The 20,618-nt window shown below is 44.1% G+C and overlaps 2 protein-coding genes across 2 annotated transcripts in view; both read right to left on the reverse strand.

Moving 5' to 3' along the window:
* Positions 1 to 123, reverse strand: part of T265_11241 (hypothetical protein) — a gene marked incomplete at both ends in the record, with an annotated part of 4,298 nt that extends 4,175 nt beyond the window's left edge. Inside the window, one exon of the mRNA XM_009177844.1 lies at positions 77 to 123. Within this exon, the coding sequence (XP_009176108.1) occupies positions 77 to 123 (47 nt within the window). The remainder of the gene's footprint in view (positions 1 to 76) is intronic.
* A 2,770-nt stretch (positions 124 to 2,893) lies between these two features.
* T265_11242 (hypothetical protein) overlaps positions 2,894 to 20,618 on the reverse strand; it is a gene marked incomplete at both ends in the record, with an annotated part of 34,275 nt that continues 16,550 nt past the window's right edge. Inside the window, 3 exons of the mRNA XM_009177845.1 lie at positions 2,894 to 3,420; positions 11,179 to 11,302; positions 15,789 to 15,884. Coding sequence (XP_009176109.1) covers positions 3,377 to 3,420; positions 11,179 to 11,302; positions 15,789 to 15,884 — 264 coding nt within the window. The remainder of the gene's footprint in view (positions 3,421 to 11,178; positions 11,303 to 15,788; positions 15,885 to 20,618) is intronic.

The following is a 20,618-nucleotide window of genomic DNA, read 5'->3' on the forward strand; positions in this document are numbered from 1 at the left end:
TGCTTGATGCTTTCACTCACAGGTGGTTTCCGGGGACCGGTGGCACGGATCAACTAAAATAATCTCCTGGCATTACCTGCTTTCTGGGCCTCTTCCATTTCTTTGGCTTTCTGTGTCCATCATACTTCACGGTGTGCTCGAACGCTCACTTTCACTTGACGTCTGATAATTCGTCGAGTCAAGTTATGTTAGGTTGGGGGTACTTCTCCGAGATTTGGGCAGTGCCACCGTTCGGTCTGATATTCAATGCTTGGGGGAGTCTGGTGGTGCCGTGCCACAGGCGAATTTTCCAGCACTGTGCAAAGAGGTGGCGATCGCGTCTAAGTATTAATTCTCATGTGATGGTGGATAGTTGGAAGAGACTCTAGAAGATGGTTATCTTAAATTTCTCTAACACCCAGTCTCTCAGTTTCCAAGCGATTTTCCGCACCCTTACGCGGCGCTGGAAAGCGAAGGGGGAAGCGGCTCCGAGCGAGCGCGTTTTCGGAATCCACAAATGTGTTCCAAAACGACCGGCAGTCGGTTGTTGATCCGCGCCATCGGCAATTGATGGCAATGTGAGTTCATAGCCGGCACGTCGTTGGAGGACACCATGTGACCAGGTGACTTGGGCTATTTCGGAAGCTAGTACTGTGATGGAGTGGCTAGCTCAGCCGCTGTGCTTGCATTTTGAATTTTTGTTTCTGAGACACAGCACACATCGACGTCAAGCGAGTCCAGTCTGGGAACAATATCAACTTGTTTCAGAGTGTGGACATTTAAGGCAGCCAGACAGATTGGGTGTTGAGGCTTGAAGTTGGATTTCGAGACGCCTGGGGATGTTGGCGCTGGATGACGCGCAGGTGTTACTTGAAAAACCGATGCAGGATGAACAGGGTTATCAGCGCTTACTGCTAGATCCACAAGGAGGGTTTTTAATGGGGTGGGGGAGACGGAAAAAAGTCAGTGAAAGGGAAAGAATGGAAGCCTCAACAATAGCCTGTCTTCGCTTACCCGCCCTTTCGTATGCAGTAAGGCGAACCGACTAATGGCACCATGTAATCGCCGATGTGGCGAGAGTTCATTTGTTTGTGCAAATCAAAGTTGTTCGTGGGCTGGAATACTGCGAAGGCGCCCAAACGTAGACAGGAGGACGATTAGGGGCTGCAATCAGAGCCAATGGCTTAAAAGCTTCTCAAGGCAGTGGTATTTGGCAGGAAATGCAGGTAAAATACCATTTTTACGAAACACGTTGCCACATATATTCGATCCCTCAGTCTAACGGACCGGGAAACTGTTCGTCAGATTCCTGACCATTGATCAACGTAGAATGAGAGAATATGCGAGTGTCGCGCGGACACCCCTAGTATAGCCCAGTGGTTCTGAGAGGTACAAAAATTGTCACACCATGGTAAAGTCCAGTCTCTTCGTGACGGTTGGCGTCCAGTGGCTCAACAGGAGTTGATTGACGTCCATTGAAACATAAGTGCGTTTACGCCGTACGCCACAATATAAAAAATGAACATCTTAATAAGTCTCGTGAGAATGAGTCCTTTTTTGAACGGAATGAGTCAGCGAGCTCGTTCGCTTGGGTTAGTTTTTCATTGGTGATCTACCGTATTCATAAGCTACCCAGCCAAACCGTTGACGGCATTGTGTTGGTGGCGGCAAGGCGCTCTCAAGGTTTTCCGGGCTTGGTTGGGCCACCGATTACAGGTAAGTGAAGATGGTAAATGTGCACACCTCGCTGACAGTCGAAACTTACCCGATTGACAGGCGTGATTCGGTTTATCTGGATTTGGATAAAACAGTATAAGCACACGGATTTCGCCCTCTCAATGACAGACGAATCAGCGATGCTCCAACTGACCAATGTATCAGGTTACGTCACGTAAAGATGTTACCGAATCCCAAGACTCTACAAGAATGGTGTGGCGTAACAACATTGTTTAACGGCTTAAAATGAGAGGTCTTGAAGCATGGTTAGGTGAGGCATACGTGGTTCTGCTTGGGTGTTGAAAACCCTCCATAACCGGTCCCAGTGGTGGGTACGCTGTTTTTTCCTAACCACGCTGCTTAAGTAAAGTTTGCATCCTGCGAGGCGCTTGTTCTTGTTGTGACTTGTAAGAGTTGCTCCTGACATCCCACTTTTCTGTGATGTCCAGATGTGCAGGTACCTTGTTCTTGACGTAGGGCGTTCTGCACTACTTTTTATAGCGTCTTTGTGGTTGTGCGACGGTTAGGCGCTGGTATGTACCACTGATATATCGTCGATGATGATATTCGGTTTTAATCAAGTGTAAACAGTTTGAAAGCACTCATATAAACCTATGGTCAGTGGTTAAGGCGCGAATCTACTGACCGGAAGGTCCGTGGTTCGAACCCAGTCTCGGCATCTCGACTGTTACTGTCTAGGCTTGGACAACCTGGCAGTGTCTCAACCCCTTTTGTTACAGCTGAACGATTATTATTTATTATGGTCACCCTAGGGGACGAAGAGTGGGACTGGTCAGTGTAAAATTGGTCTAAATCAACGCAACTTCGAAAAAATCACCCATTGGCCTTTGGTTTTTCACTATGGGGAGCAATGGGTTGCAAACATTTTCATGTCCTCTGCATCCTTTATTGGATACTCCGTTAACGGATGAGTCGATTCATGACATAATTGACCCGATGCCTTTACTTCACTTGACCTTTACTCGGCGCCACTCGTTGGATTTAATGATCCTACATCAGATCAAACATGGTGGTGCTCACCTGGTCTTGATGAGGGGTTGATCTCGCCACAGAGGAGGGAGCATATTCGAGGGGTTACTTTACGAAGCAGATTCAGCCTACTCTTCTTTATCATGTATAAAACAATATTTGGGCAATACTTTGTGTAAAGATCATCAAAACGTCCCCATAAATAAACCCACTTTATTCAATCCAATAAAAGCAGTTACATTGAGTGTTGTAATCTCAACGAGTTGAGGCAAAAAGATGTTAAGATAACTGCTTCGAACATGTAGTTTGACCGCATATCTTAGCATCCAACTGAGGAAATCAGGATATTGGATGTGCAGTTTTTCACGAGTGTCTCATTCTAGAAGCTTGGATAGGTTACTGTATACGGTTTAGACGTTCACCTTCCTTGACCAAGTGCCGTCGGATATTGGACCATAGTGCATCCTGTTTGTCCGGAAATTAACCGTGGCTTAGGTTATGAAACTGTTACATAGGATCCGTCATTGGACACATGCGGTAGGTGTTGGGTACTATGTTATTGTTGTTGCTAATGGTGTTTCGTGCGATTCACAGAATGACTTGATGTGTAGAATGCGGTGAAGCTGTCCCGTAAACGTGTGTGCAGCATCTAAGCACGATAGGAGGGTGCTCAGTTCTGGGGCTTTTGGAATCATGACCTTCCTCCGGGAATTTCTCCAGTTGTTTGATTGTTACCTTCAATGAAGAAAATGGGGATAGATATTCAACAGCCATCGGGCTCTCGGGTAGTAAGTAAAAAGAATATTGTCACAATATCTCCCACTGTGAATCGTATTTTCCTCAATTGGTCATTTATTACATATGGAGACTAATTGCCTTAGACTTCTTGGGAGCTGGTTAGATGTTCTCAACTCATATTGACTTCCAACTGAGAAATAATCTCCCTGTTCACTTGTTACATTTTGTTCTACCCATCAGCCGTTGCAGTGGGACACTGGCTTGTGTTGTGGATGCGATTTCTCATGAAGTTTGAAACGTAAAGTTATTCTGCAGCCGTTTCGGACTTGCAGCTAATTTCTTGAGCTTGTACGAGACTCAGACCCTTGACTGTAGGAGGTGAAAATGGAGTACGAGTAGGCAAAATTCGTACCGTTAATTCTTCGTCACCACTTTTCCCACTCAACCAACTTTCCCGAAAGGCTCTTTGCGAAAAACCAAGTGAATGATGAAAATGAGCCAGGGAGGGTCAGAAAATGACTTGGTAGCGAAGTATGAAAGCCATTACCTGCAAACTCAGCTGCGCTGGTCATTGCCGTCCCCTTGTTTGGGGTCCTGAGACGGGACACACCAGTTGTTAAAGACATTGTCAGACATGGTCCTATCGCACCCTCAGTGGTGCTCATTTATTCACGACTCCCCTCCCAATCTCCCCAATGAAAAATCTGCTGGCAACTCTGCATTTATGCATCAATTATATCAGCTACAGCCTTCAATGCGAAGCTATCTACCTCACCTCCCCAAATCGTGGGTGAACGAAACTGAAAGTTAAAACCACTGTATGACAGGTATGCGGTCTTTACAGCTGGTGGTGACTTCCCCCAAAATTTCTCACACGGTGTAGCGTACTTTATTGATGGATGTTATGTGAGTCACCGCAAAATCGGAAGATATGTTCCTTTTGTTGGTGAACAACAGCTAAAATACGGAAGTAAACAGCATTATTAATCTGGAGTTCTTGGGCCGTCTGTTGCTTTTTCTATTATGCTCACAGATATAGCTGTGTACAACACCAGAGGGCTGAGACCCCGGTTTGCCAGTAAAAGCTCTTGCGAACCCCTCTATGCGTAGTTAGGTTGCCTGCAAACCCCGGCGGTTATCACGAATGGGTTACTCGACCCCAGTGTTGCGACTGCGCCTTGTTACAACCAAGGCAGTGGCTAAAAGAGAAACAGACCGGATCAGGCACAAAACCAGTGATGGTCCGTGCAAGTTTATATGATCTTAAAAGCCGGATTGTGGTACCAGGGTGAGAATAAACAAACTCAGCGAATGAGCTGTTTCCATTATATTCTGTGCTGCCGATGGGTCCTGGCTCGTGCTATGTTGGTGGCTGACCAGATACAGTCATTTGGGTTAGCGCCCAGCTAAGCTTTGTGAAAGAGATCCTCCGTTTTACCACATCCTTTAGTGAACTAAGTGGTGATGTGGGCACCCAGCTATTCCCTCGAAAGAATAAGTAAAACAGTGGACTTCTGATGTTGATGAATCGACTGGTAGGTGTCCTGAGCTATCTAACTTTTTCTGATATAGTCAGGGTTAGATATGCTTGTGCACTGAACGACATACTTCGATTCACACAGCAGCCTTGGATTACTGTGCATAGTAATACACTTTTCAGATTACCCTATAGTCATCACGATGGCCTCCTTTGTCAGTTTGTCCGGAAGACATGTTTCTCGCCTTTCTTCAGTGAGCCACGGATGCAAATCTGACGAATTGATTAGTGCGTGGGGCCCTGTTGTTCATGGAACGTTTTGAGACCCTGTTGAGATGTCTAGCCATCAAAACACCTAGGACAACTAGAATGCCATTGGTTCAGTCTATCGGTTGGAGTGGTAACCAGATTTAAATCAATCCATGGCTGCAGCATCTGAAGAAGAGACTTTTCATTCGTGCAGATCTTGTTTTTCTGCCTTGGTAAATATTGCAACAAGTGTGCGGGCAGTGATGCCACTCCGTTACCGGCAACTACCTCCTCTCCTTTAACTTCTTAAATAAATGCCTCTGGGAGGCTTAGACCGGCAGTCCCACAGGCACACGAGTAAACAAGTGTGAAACTTAGTCGCATTGAACAGGAACATTTAAGACTCCCTGCCCGCACGCCCCAAAGTATGAATGGTTTCAAAATGTCGCATTCTATTTTCTTCCGTCTCAGTGGTCAGGCGAATAAAGACGAATTGTCGTTTACAAACATCGATAGTTCAAGACTATTTATAAGTTGAAAGAATTTTTCTGCAGAATCTGATGGAGAAATCAGCCCATCTCAGATTAAACGTCGTTGATGATGGGATAAGTGAAATTCAAAGCTTAGAACGCGTTTCTCGCCACCTCATTGGTCGGAACTTACCCCAGGCGTTTCGGCCACTCGTTCACACTCGAACGGGTCGAGAATAACTGTCATCATTCTTCCTTTGGGTTACGTTGCAGCTCACCTGGAACCCAGCTGCATCTCTCGTTCTTACTCGGAGAGCCTCAAGAGGGATGAAACCGGTCATGGGCTGTCGAACAGTTCTCAGCAACCTAACGAGTAGTGTGTTATGCCCATGCAATGTATTGTGATGTCCCGAATATCGTATCAGGCGGCCTGATGCAGCACATTCAGTTGAAAAAGAACTTCATAAACGACAGGTTTATCTGGGTTCCTGGTGAGTCTCCCGTCAAAACCAAATCACTAGCAATCTTTCTGCGACCGTCTACGAGAATTTCCTCGTCGATTATTTTGAACTGGCTTCTTACTTTCCAACACACTACGAATGCTGACCTACTAACGCCCATTAGCAAGAACGCTGGTCATACTGAGTATGGAACCACGAAACGCTTCGATTAAGCCACCTTCCGAGACATGTGCTAACAAACTAGAGTTCTTGTGTTCGTGTGGAGTCATTTGTTGCCAACCTGTGAAGAGCATTTTACGTGGTCACTGATATTCTAAAAACATCGTAATTGACCAGAACAGAGGACTGTCGCTTTTGGGGTTTGAAAGGTACATATATATAGCCCAGAAGCGTCATTGTGTGGAGCAGTTTAACGGTTTTCTGAAAGGTCGTGAGGAACTCTATAGAGATAGCCTGTTCGTTGACAACAGCTAAGCAAACATACGGCTGAAAGTCAGGCTTGCACGGATACTTTCGGTTTGATCAGTAAGAAGCATGAACTAAAAACGACTAGCTTACATCGCCTATTTGTCCAGGGTAGGTTGCGCTGTCTGGGGATTCTCTGTATGGATGCCGTTGCGGAGTTTAAATCGAACAGCCTGGTCCCTGCAGGCGGTTCTACTCAAGAGTCAAGACATATTTAAAAATATCTTCAAGGACAAAGTTAAAAAAGAAATGGATATCAGACATCCTCGAGGTACTATTGTAGCTGCGTATACAGCAGAGGTCCCTTACGTAGGCCACGAACGTATGCCATTTCGAAGAACTATATCCTGTAAGCTAGGTCGATGTGCGTGATTAAACCATAGTCCCGTTGTTCAGCCGTGGATGCGCTATCGTTTCTGATGCATTCAGTTGGGCATTAGAATGGGAGTAAGCTAGGTTGATGTGCGTGATTAAACCATAGTCCCGTTGTTCAGCCGTGGATGCGCTATCGTTTCTGATGCATTCAGTTGGGCATTAGAATGGGACGCAATGTGATCTGGTCAACAAACACTAAGCCGGCAAGTTCTTCACGGCTAATCTGTCCTATAGGATGCGAACGATTAGCGCTCTCGTCCGTCAAGCAGAAACGTTCTTGCTTCAAGATTCTGTTAAGTGCATTAGCGATCCGCTATTAGGGCGCCATAACCCGTCTTTGCCAAGGGATTCCCGTCCCTAATGACACCAATGACATCGTGCACCCCCAACCACAACTGATGGCACTCTTCCTTGTATCACTGATGTTGGAGTTACCGTTGGTGAACTAGTGATGAAAGTGCCCCTCTCAACAGCGAACTGACCGGGGGAGATTCGTTGTGGGCGTCCCATCAAGTTCACATGTTGTTTCGCCGAAGCCCCTCGGCTGGTGGAATCAATCCAAATGGTAATTTTTACCCAGACTCACTCCATCCGTTCAGCCCATGCTTTGGTAGACCTTAGAGCAGTTCACCTTTGATGATTATCTTCTCTATATCTCAGACAAAGTCAACAAGGTTTGATCCAGGGCAGGTTCAACAACGAAAGGTCGAGTGATATACACGTTCGAGTATTTACAAGCCTGGATTCTGACTGGTTCAGGATGATGTAACACAAATAGCCAATGTGGTAGTTTACCGCCTAGTTCAAACGCAATATCTCGTCCGAATGAATTGATGGTAGTGTATAAGCGCAACCAAGTTGCATCATCCGTCACATGCGCCTGTCAAAAAGTGTAACCAGTGCACAGCCTAGGTGGTTTTTCTTGTACCAGTGGTGGGATTAAATGTATCCTCTATCGGTATATGACATCAATTTGATCTATTTGGTTTAGATGCTGTGTGGTGAACACAGGACGTCGGGTAACATGATGATGGCAGTGATTCCTGGGACTCACGGCTTGAACCTCGTAACTAGAAAAGTCGCTGCTCTGCACACATTTGAGAGACGGCTCTTGGTGTAACTTCCATGGGTATTCAAGGATAGCCGAAGTGACATGAATCTAAGCTCAAACATCCTGCATGTACTAGTCAGGTTTTATCAAAGTTGACATTTCAGTGGTCAGTGCCTAGGGTAAAAGCACAAATAATAAAGCCGTCCTGTATGTATGGAAATTAACCCTCAGTATTCTGCTACCGCGCACACTTCGCCATTGAGCGCTATTCATTCCAAAATGCAGCTCTGCCATCCTGACTGAAGGCTATTCCGATATGGAGCCATTAGGTCACCGGGGCACGATATATGGTAGGTTGGTTGGTCAATTATGGACAGACAGTTCTAGGGTTCAAACCTACGTCGAACCACTTTACAGAACAACCTAAAGCTGCCCGGGGTCCCATCTGTTTGGTCACTGTAATGAGCAGTGTGGAGAACTCACGGAAGTTCTCTGCGTGAATATGTTCATCCATTCGCATGTTCGGAGGACAAATAGTCGAAGCTGCGTAGTTCACACATGGTGTTAAATTTGTGATGTGCCGTGGTCACAGGGCCGGAAAAGAGGGTTCACGTGAAAGTCTAGGCCCGGTCCCTTCAATTTAATAGCCTAAATGTCAGGGACATGCACGTATGTCATAATCCATTGGGTAGTGGGAACCATAAGAGCAGTGCATACTCACTTTAGATGGCTGACGAGCATTTGGATCCCCAGTACGGTCAGGAACATGTGTGCCGGTGAGTTCCATGTATCGTCCTTTCTAAGGAAGCCGGTGACAAACAAAGATCATTCGGTCATCTGCGCTGTTGCCGATTCACCTATTATTATTCTGTCCCAGTAGATACAAGCGAGGTTCCAGTGACTATTTAAGGTTCCAGTGCGCGTTAATCGGACTGCCGATCAGCTGATTCTCATCAAACAGAGGTCACGGGTCTGAAAGTCCTTAGAGTTTCATGAAATGCTGATGATTCCCAATAGGTAGAGTGCATCTCGGCTTTTCAGTCTAGATTGCCCTCACGGAACTATTGAATATTTGGGTCAGTCGTGCTGACCTAATACAATGCCGTAAATAGAAGTTTTCGATTCTTTAAAGATCCACATGACCAAGCCAGCACCCTTCGCTTCGTGTTTGTACCGTTACTGCCTATATGTGGCCGGTTATTCACCAATTGGCTTGTTCGCAGCTAACCTGCTGTGTAGGCGAATAGTAGTTCTCCGAACACAACTAGGGGACGGGCCTGGTGGAATCGAGCCACGCCTCATCTTGCATGCTCTATCCGCTCGAATACAGGAAGTAACTAAAATACACCTCTCGAGTATACTTCTGACCAAGTTCCTCATAACATATCATTCATGAAGGATCAAGGCCCATTTTACGCACAGTAGGAAAGACTCATTTGCCTGAACCCATCTATCCAGTAGGCCATGAGTGTTCTTGGACGAATTCGGATGTGAAACGTGATCAGATCCAGACATAAACTTCATTTAACTCGGCGAAGTGCGTGATCTGGTGAGGTGGGATAGACATCACCAGACGCTCACTCCAACCAGTTTGCTTAATCCATAGGAGGGAAAGCAGTCAAGGTTCTGATTTACGTATCGCCTATCCTCTTTGCTTCCAGAATGGCAACTTAAGTTTAACCGTATGAGTAAAACATTGGGGATCCAACATCCCCAACTAAGTGACTCAAAATCTCGGGTTTGTCGGAAAAATATGAGTTTTAAACCCCAAGATTATGTCTGCCATGTCGATCTTGAGCGCTGTTAACTAAAGGGTTGTGAGTTCAACAATCAGATGGATTGTGACCGAACTGAGTGGATCAAATTTGAAGGCGATACACTTCTCCACAAGCTATTAGTATATTTATTGAAAAAGGAACTGGGAAAATCAACCAGAAGATGCTTGAAAAAACGGTGAGATGACTCCCAAGGAGCACATCTTATCAAATAAAGAGAATACTTAAATTGGGAAGCGCCCTTACTCTCGTTATAACGATTGGAGGAGTTTGAAATGCACGAAAGAAGATGTGAATGCAAATCATGTTCACGAAAGGCTGAAATCAGCAGAGTGATGCCAAGGGGAAGTACAAAAGGGAAAAATAGGACTCAACCTCGAGGGTTCATGTGGCTCAGAGTCCTACCAGTATGATCGCAGAGAGAACGAGCGCATTCTAATTGTATGCTGTTGATTGTGAGAGCAATTATTGCAAGGAACAGAGATCTTTTGACGATGCCAGTTAGGGAGCAGACTAAATACCTACCTCTTTCCAGCTATTCTCGGATGACAACGTGCTCGTCCATGGTCCTTATCTGAAGGAATCGTGGTTATTACGTGCTAGCACTCGTCTACTGAATGGTCCTATGCACAATCAGGTGTTGAATCCTATTGAGAACGCCTGGGTAATCAGAGTAAGAAGGGTGTGTGAAGGTCATTGTAGCTTCAATATACTGGAAGACATGCGGGCGTAAGTCTTGGAAAAGCGGTAAAAACCTACTCTAGACTTTCCTAGTGAGAAGCATGCCGAGATGATAAACTTCAACTCCCACTTTGTTTTGGGTCTACTAGCGTTTCGCATTCGGGTGACACGCTGTACGATAGCTCTACTGTGTTTGTGTATCTATGGTCAACAGTTAGAATGCGTTCAGTAGTCACGTGGCTTGGGTAGATGCATTTCCGGTTGTGGTACCCTACTTGCGAATGGGTATGTATACGAATAAATAATGTCTTTTGGGCTCTGGTATAAACATGTCACTGCGCTTAGACTGGGAAGTTCCTCTGACCATTCTCTGAGTGTATTGAAGGGCATTCTCAACTCTTTTGGCGTATTGTTCGGGATGAGTCGATTCTGCCCATTCAAATTCGAACTGGTCTACATATGCACTTAGGAAATGGATCCATTCATCGGTAAATCATATCTAATCACCCTGCGTATCAAAATCCGTGAGTATTTAGGGGATTTTCAGAGGTTTTAGGCTGTGTTTCATCTCACAATCGAAGTTACTTTGTACTGAAAAGCGGAGAAGCACTCTACAAAGGCTGTCCTCTTTGCATTGCTTATCTATGGTGAAGGATAACTGAATTGTCCTTATTACACCCCCGAGCACTTTACACCTCTGTCAGTTACAAGATAGGATAAATCTTGAATAAAATGCTATTGATGAACACACCTGATTCAGCAAGTTCTCGTTCTTCCTCAGCCAGAAGGAGTGCATCAAGTTGTTCGTCAGTCAGAATTTCATCTCCCGACCAATTTAGGGACCATGGAGTTGTTTCTCTGTGTTCCTGGATAGACTACATTGAAAGCAAACAAGTAAAATTGTAAATCCGTATGTGATGTATTTTATTCCATACCGTCATTTCGATGAATTCTATGGGCATGCACAGAAAAGCAACTCGTCAAGGACCTCATGAAAACTGATGAATTGCTGTTTTCGGCTTACAACTGAGAAGTCGACAGCAGGATTTTAAAAATTGGACTTTTTAAGATAAGTGCTAGTGTAAACAAAGGGGCGAGTTTAACGTAACGGCTCACTGGTCCTGGGATTCTCCTGTCAGGGGGTAATGTCACATGTGGCATTAAAATGGAAACATAAAGATGGATGAAACCTTGTGTTCACTGCGATTACCTATGGGCCTCTATCAAGAGTGAACAAAAGCAAGCATTGGCTACTTGGAGCCTAAATGGTAGAGTTTTCGCTCCTATTTCGTGGTGGTGACATAGTCATACGGACAAGATGTGTTCCGCCAATAGCTTGAGTTAGTTCTATACAGGAACGGTAAAATATTAATAGCAACTTGACACAAAGCCAAATTAAATGTGATTCAATGCTACGTTCCATTATGCTCGAAACAAAATCGAAAAGTGCCCGTGATGAAACTATCTGAAAACGTTGAATTGCGACTTCAGCTCGACTGCTAGGCGGCCGAAAACGACTAGTTTTCATGTAGAACCCGCATATCCTCCCTCACTGCTCTGTCAAACTTCGTACTCCTCACTTGACCCTGGCATGCTGGCCACAAACCAAATCTCCGGTTTCGTCCTACTCTCTTTCAAACTCAACTGCAGAATGGTAACTTCGAGAAAGCCGGTATGCTGTTGCCATATCCTCCCTCACTGCTCTGTCAAACTTCGTACTCCTCACTTGACCCTGGCATGCTGGCCACAAACCAAATCTCCGGTTTCGTCCTACTCTCTTTCATTCGAAGGACAAGAATGGTAACTTCGAGAAAGCCGGTTATGCTGTTGCTACACATTATCGATTGATTGTTTCCCACCATGAAAGGATAAAAACATTCGGAGTGAGCGGAACACTCACATAGGAGTGGGAAAGCCATCAAGACCGATAGGCAAAGAAGAAATGGCTGTACCCCATCTGAATATTACTCAATTGTCTGTCATGAGTCATGGATGTCTACCAGGCGGATAGCCAAGGTAGAAGATAGAAAGAGGGCACAAGTTTGCTGGGTCCGTCGAGGACCTACATGCACCAGACAACAATAGTCAACGTGTAGTTGATATTTTTATCCGTGCTCACCGACGCAATGAATATACGCTCATTTCGACGGACAGTGTCTTCGTGTTGGGCAAAGCGGATGCTGAGCTACAATCCGAGTGCCGAGAATTTGAGTATGGTTCACCCGTATCATTCCGGTTAACAGGGCACCGTGGATCAGAAACGTACTATGGTCTGTGAGTGTCGAACAAGTCTCACTCCTTCTTAGTCAAATAACTTCATGCGACTGCAGCAACTTTTAGAAGCATGAGCTGGACCACTGGGCGCGTGACATGTGAATATCTACATGAGGATTTGAACTGGGTCACAGGTTTGTGATGTTCATATGACCATCGTTACGTGGTAGTCTCTTGTGCCTTATACGTGAGATTTAGAGTGTGATAGTCACATATTTCCTTTGCGTTTGATACTACCGATCCCGCGGTACTAGCCAGGTGAACTGATTCAGTGTCACGTATGGCACCCAAACAGCTGATAAGCCACAATTTCTTCTTAGTTCCATTCGCTACCGCTCAACTTAAAACTTTCAACTTTTCAGCAGTTATTCTTCAATTAGGTGTTCGATGAACCTACCACTGAATTTGTCATAGTGTGCGTCGAATACCCAAAATAATGTTGTTTGTTTAAAGCATGTGAAAAACTTTTAAGGCCAGTCTAATGGAGAACAAAAGCAGCGACTTTCAGCGCACACAAATCCTTTTTTTCATTTATCATAGGTCATTGCCAAATTGCTTCTTAAGCTATGACAGTGTTATCCTCGAATTCTGTTATGCATTCGCTATCCGTCTTTCAACAGAACATGTTCAGCCAAGAGGAAACTGGTCACCGTGCTTAACGTATTTTCGAATGGCATGTGGTCACTTACACGCGCAGACTGAAATGTAGATATATGGAAAAACAGTGGTGGCGTGTATCGGGCAATATAGGCGATGCGCATGGATCTTGAAATGCCATTTTTACCTGATATTCACAGGACACTAATAAGCGCTGGTTCTTGTGTGTCCTGATGTGGGGAATAATTATGATTTTCGTATCTTTTTGACTACATGGTGTGTAGTCATCACAAAAATTGGATTTCAAACTCGAACAGTCTTGGAACGTTCGTTAAATGCTTCGGATGCGCAGACACAATTTGCCGAGAGTATTATGTGTTCGTCGTACACCTTATCTGCCAAGAACCCATCACTTTTTTTGAAATCAACATAAAAGGTCTATGTTATCGCTGGTTCTTGTTATGCCCTTCTCAAGGGGACTATTTACGAAGATTCTGGTTAGGAAAACTTAAATTCAATGCATCTTTGAGGGCACATATTTTGTCATTTTCCATCGCCGATAGCAAGAATTCGTAAGAGTTCAGTTCGTCACAGAACTGTTATTTTGCTCACATCGAGAACAGTTCATCAATTCGTACCGGTTACGATCGAAACCACCTCAATGATGGCATAGGTTGTTGAAACTAAGAGCACTATTCATTCAAAGTACACGCTTGGAAGCGTTATCGACTGGGTCTCTGAAGTAACCTTGGTGGGATTTCGAATCCTTTCGGCAGGCAGCACCATAGTTAAGGACTCGTCTGCACACCAAATCAAAATCGATCATAAGTTTAGTGAGAATCGACCTTGAATGAAACGTAACTGTTCTAGACTGAACTGGAGAGGCAAAAACCGAGAACAGTGAGTGAACTTATTAGCGTTTCACGCAGTATATAAGAATGGTAAACGAAGTGTCCGGTTTGGTTTGTGACCACGTCAACAACGTCTCTCATGATCGATTAAAAAGAAATTTGGGATGACTGATTGTTCCAAGTAAAGTTTCCTGCCATACACTGTTCAGAAATGCTCACCAGTACGCAGACAGCGTTCAGTCCTGCCTATATATTTGTCATCGCAGCTACAGGTGAACTGATATACAACATCCGATACAGACCAGTTTTGTGAGCCTTGTTCTGTAAAGAACACAGAAAACAAGAATATGACTGGGCATGTATCGAACTTTAAGATACATCATTCGTAAGATGATCACCCTCGAGTGTACCAGTCCCACAAAGAACGCACCATCGATTCAGAGAGCGAGAATGTAATTTCTAGGGTTGTTCTGTCCGGATGATGGGCCTGGTAAGCGTTTGTAATCCACAGTGGACATTTGAGTGATATTTAGCTGCATTGACGAATCAAATTCAATCGGTGTATGAGCGCAGCCATTTGTCCTTTGCTTTTCGGTCCAGCTGGTTTCCTTGTGTGAGTGTCCCGTCTGTATTACGGTCGAACTAATTTGACAGCATCCCAGTGTCTCATTTCTCATTACAGTAGCGAACCAGAGTGAACTGCAAAAAAAACGGCTCTAGAATGTAATTTTACGGTTCTAAATTTGTACTTCACGCAGCTAAGGTTGGAATGGTTTGATTACCTGTTGACCCGCAACAGCATAGAAGGTTGGTTGCAAAATTTCTTGCGGCAATGCCCTTTTTCACCAACTCACTCAACCATCTGCACATATATAACCATTTTTATCCGGTTGCTAAACTTTGCTGTTATAGAATCAGAATCGCGGAAGTTATGTTTGAAGAACGGGGTATGCTATTTTATCACCGGGTGCATACGGTCCATAGTCGGATTTATTATGTGTACATCTGTTAGGCATTGCGTTCATATAGAATTAAATGGTCATGTGATTGAAGTTCGAGAAACTCACCGATTGATCTCGGACTCGGAAAAACAACAGACTAACCGAATAACTGTGGCCGAACCGATGAACCCTAAGAAGTCCGAAAAAACTCACACCTGTTCATAATTATCCCACTAAAAATCTAGAACAATTCCCTAGTTCCTCAATCGCCAAGTCAAGCACATCTAACGATATAAATAACTTGAACATCAGTACAAACGCTTATTGACATGTGTTAAAATTCTTCCACAGGCGAAGTTTATCTGCGACATGGTTTCACAGAGAATCGGTGTGGGGCTGTATGTGACAGTCTGGATGGAATGAAATTGTGGGTATATGTGAAGAAGTGCGTGACCTCAAAATGTAACCGTTTGCGCCACGTGTATAAACGATCTCTTACGATCTCATACTACATAAAATTCTTTGGCACATGTTTAAATGATGTCAAATGAATTGGGAATCGCAGTAACGCAATCATGCATGACAATTTGGACTACTTGGGTCTCACAGCCTTGGAAGGTGAGAATGCGAAATTCTTGGGCAAATATATCGGCAAACAACTTATTTCCAGCACAGTGACATCATGCCCAAACACTTACCGGTTCACTGAATTTATTTGTGATGCTATGACCTTGCATTATCAAAGTGGGCGAAGTCTTTACTCGTTGACATGAAAGTCTTCGGGCTGCCAGCAGCTGAAAGGTTGATAAAGAAGAGAAACTCACAATGTTTCAGCAGGAACATGACATAACATCTCATGCGGTATCTTCAGACAACACAGACGGTAATGCGGTTTGCCTCATAGTTGCAGTGCAAACTGTAGTAAACACGTTATCTGCTGATTGAGATGTCAGTACAGTTGAAGGATCCCAGCCAGCTGCTTTGGCATTTGAGATTTTAGATATACAAGGTCATCCTCACACAAGATGCAGCTAAAGGACAGTAATTTCATCAACTATATATGAGAGAGTGGGGTCATTGTGGTCCCAGAATTATCCGATCATCGAGATCTGCAAGATGTGCGTAAATCAGCACGACACTCCCGTCAAAGCATACCAAAGCATATTCGACTACGACTTCTCGGAAACATGTTATGCAAACCGAAAAAAAGTTCCTCGATCCAGGCCTGTGTGGGAGTCGAAGTTGCAACCTAGAGAAGGGGGAATAAAAACCCGAATGCCCACTATCAAACAAAACGTTTACCAAGTTGGTCTGTATTGTGTCTTTGGTGTACTAATTTGGAAGCAAGACTGGATCATCAGTGGTGCAGCTCTTACGTTGGATAGTTGGACACGCGCAAATGTGATGTCTGGTGGGCATTTAGCCAGACTAGAAAATACATGAACCATCTGAAGCCATACTTTCTACATCCAAGTAAAAAGTGAAGTAGGAAGAAATACCAAACAGGAAAAGCGAGACACAAGACCTTCTGTTATAACGCATTAGTCCACTACCTGAACAACTCATTGATGCAGTGAGTATCTCAAGCTTTGTTTTCTCCCCTTCTTACTTACCTAACTGACTTGCTTACGTGCTCACATAGTTACTTACGCTATGGGGTCTTACTACGTTTTCTGAGGAGTCAGTTCCAGTGATATCTCGGATCACCATAGCTACGGAAAGCCAACCTGAAGCACAAATGATATAGTCATCATTCCATTGACCTACGCGGTGCGACTGATGGAGATGCAATCCAATGCCTACTCGTATTGTAGCGATGAATGCTGTTAATATGTATTTCGGGCAACTCTACTTTGAACATTTATTGGGACGAGATGGTTTTCTAACGTCAAGGTGGAGTCGAATGTGTGATACGTACCAGGTGCAAAAGCAGCCTGAGATAACACCGGAAGCGAAATTTCCCCTATGCACGTGTTCTGCAGTAATCTTTTTTTCGGCTGAAAATTTGGGTAGCTGCTAGCTCAGCTTCACATGGCAGAAGAACAAAGAAAATCTTTCTTCGAAGGTGGGTATTTTTGCAGAAGAACTTGCTGGTTGAAAACACTGAATTTGAGTCAGTTTTTGACACCTCACATTTCATGAGGAAAGCTTCAGGGCGTTAAGCGGGTGTATCTTTGATGGAACATAGAAGTAGCGTGTGCAAATTAGCTACTTTCATCTGGCATACTGAGGACAAGGGATCGTTAGCTATATTACTAGGCTCACATGAGGACCAAGCGTAAAGGTCTTTCATGAAATATGCTAGAAAGCAGACACGACTGTACTGACTGCGATGACATGATAGTAATAACTTTTATCTGTTTCAGTTTAATCTCTTCAGTTTACTCGTTCCTGTCCCGTACGCAACGCCGATGTGTTCAACTGGATGCTCCCTGAACCTTTCTAAACGATTGATTGGGTCACTAAAAATCAAAGTATACAAACTGTGCCGGCGTTGAAGAATGGTGAAAACAGCAGTCCAACCATCCGGTCATTAAACGCATAAGTTTTTGGTCATCGCTCTTCTTCCGTGTACGATAAAACGCAAATTCCTGAGGTATATTCTGACGGGTGAGGGCATGTTTCCGAAAGAAATAGGGGCCTGCTGCAAAAAATAATTAACATTGTGAAAATGATTCCTGTTTGCGGTTTTCTCATGACCAACCATTGAGCCACGGGTACGCCAAATGTTCGATTGAGGAACAGCTTGTTTGCCTGCTGTATGAACGATGTTACGTGTCTATATTGACAGTGGCAGACGGAAGTCGCGGTACAGAGTAGTTAGATGCCACTTCAGCATTAGTGACACGCGGAATTAACACAAATCAAAGTGCTTGTTTCGTGGGCGTTCATTGAGAGTATAGTTACATATCAGTCCAAAGCCGGCCGAGATATGACACTCCGCCTTAAGTACCGATGGTGGTGGAGCGTGTAAGACAGAACTCTCTGAAAGATACAAACAAGCCTAGACTAGTACGTGCTGGGCTTCACGTCTCTACAGTAGATTAATTTATCATACATAGGTCCCCGTTCAAATCAGCTAAATCTTACTGATTTCAGTATTTTCACCTTTGACAGGAATCTAGTGGATACGTTTAAGAAGCTAGTTTCTTTGGGATTCTGGCAGTTTCTAGGTCATGCACTTTAAAAAAAATTAGCAAACCTGAGGTTCATCTGATTGTTCATCACACACTACTAACATATAGGTAGTAAGGTTAAGTTTCTATGAGTGCATTTTCTCCTAACAGTACGAACAGCTCAACAGAATCCATTGTGTAACTGAGTCTATTACCCGGAGAGCCTTTATCGAGAATTTATACGTTGTGAGTCCGAAAGTACACCATATTTCCTGAAACCATGCTAACCACGTTACCCCAGGTGGTTAGCTAGCTGGCTGCAAACTCGCGACACAGTCGGCTGGATTCCAGATAAGATTGTTTCCCGCAATACGGTAGTAAAAGCTCAATCTCAGGTGACTGGCACAGGCGCTAGCCCTCGGTTTTTTTTGGAGAAGGGTTAAATGCCTAATCATGAGGAGATTCAAAGTTAGTTGTGCGAAAATATCTATTCGCTTTTTTCCTGGTTCTTTAGCCATGGCGTTTGGGGAGTTAGGTTGACTTGGCTGTCCAAAATAATGACCATCAAAGTGTTCATATGTGTGATCTAGTTGGAGGTTGGCGTATGAAATGGACGTCCAGTATGTGTGTCTGACTTGCTTGTATACTGGATCAAATAAGGATTCTCTTTCTATTTGCCCCAAAGACCGTAAACTTAGTAAGAAACAGTTATGTGAACTTGAGCTATTGAAAAAGGCGTTACTAGTATGCATAGGAAGCGTCACAATGATCTTCAAAGGATCACCGAACTCTGTTATCCTGTATTTGGACAAAGGTGACTCAGTAAACCACAAATCGAGGAGGTGAATGGGAATCCTGTGAATTCAGTTGGATTTACCCTCGTTCGACGCAAAAAGAAAGGGTGAAATTCGGAATCTTCTTGTTCATTTGGATCATCCGAAATACCAGCAGGTCCATGGTTATGAATTAAGTAAACTACATATTTGATAATCCCAAGTTTGGGGGCCATTAAAGGCCGATTAAAACGTGCATGACTTGGCTCAAAGAATTGGTACTGACAGGCTCTGTGAAAGCAATCTGCAACCAGAAGAATTCGCCATCTCTTGAGCGCTCGCGTGCTTCTGGTCAAATTTAGTTCAAAGATATCAGTAAAAGGAGAAAGGCTTTCGCTGCGCAGTTACCAGAAGCCACATACTACCCCAATGCCTCAAAAGTAGTATCCACTGTTACATCAGTAGTAGGTAATTTTTGTTGCTGTGTTTTTGACGGCATACTCAAGCCATCATGGCAGGATTCGCATAAACCAGAACTTTGAAAACCATGTTTCTCTTATGAATGCGCATTGCTGGCTAAATAGTGCACTCTAAATTTGCATCCCCACATGTCTTCTATAAGCACGTTGGTAGTTTAGATGGTTGTTATTGGCAACGGTAAAAACTCTGCGGCTGCATAATGAATTTCGGTATTGGAGGTGGGTCTTACCCTCTTGTTGCTCAAAATGTCATCGATTCTACTATGGGGTAACTATTCCAAAGACTGTGTCATCACGAATTCCGTGGTCTTTCCAAAGACTAGCATACCGCTTTGAGCTCTGTGTGCCCACTTTGTACAACCGATGCACAGCGTTTCACAATTTATCGAGCGCAGCCAGTCTGATAACAAAAAATCGTAATTTGGCTGTGTAAACTGCTATTATACCAGTATAACTGTCATCAGTTAGATTGCCCTGGATTAGATATCTGTGTTGATGATCATGTTACTCCGTCTCAGATGTAAGTTTTGCAATCAAGTGAAGTTATCCTGTACTTCAAAGCCAAGAGTGACTGTGTCACCTTCTCATGCTTGCTGATAGACACCTAACCGTGTACTGAACGTGACACCAATGATGACGCGAGGTGTTCAACCTAAAGGCCAAGCTTGGCGAACAGACCGACTTTCAGCTGATCAACAGTCAACATCGATGCAAATATCACGAGCTTGCAGAAGGAGTTGAATACTTAACAGACATTAGACATCCAGCTACAGGTGGCAGGTCAGAAGTACAATTAACTTGAGATGCTATCTATCAGTCACCACCGTCATCGGGCACTGACTCCTCGAGTGGGAGATTCACGTAGAAAATCCTATGTGACCTGTGGAGTTGTTTCCTTTTGCAAAGATCAATATTTTGGAGTTGTTTAGTTGATTTGGCAACTTCAACCTCCATGAGTAAAGTCAACGACAAATGGTTCTATGCAGTGTCCAGCTGCAAGTTGGTTAACCATTTGTGTGGTACTTACCTACCCACCGGTTTGAGTCTCCCTAGAGGTTCATGAAATACACACTACTGATGATTTTGAATGAAAACGAAATGTGACTACAATAATTTTAAGCATTCTGGAATGGAATGGGTTCAAATACGATGTAAAATCC

The sequence above is a fragment of the Opisthorchis viverrini genome, assembly GCF_000715545.1.
Source record: "Opisthorchis viverrini unplaced genomic scaffold opera_v5_462, whole genome shotgun sequence".
Classification (NCBI taxonomy): Eukaryota; Metazoa; Platyhelminthes; class Trematoda; order Opisthorchiida; family Opisthorchiidae; genus Opisthorchis; species Opisthorchis viverrini.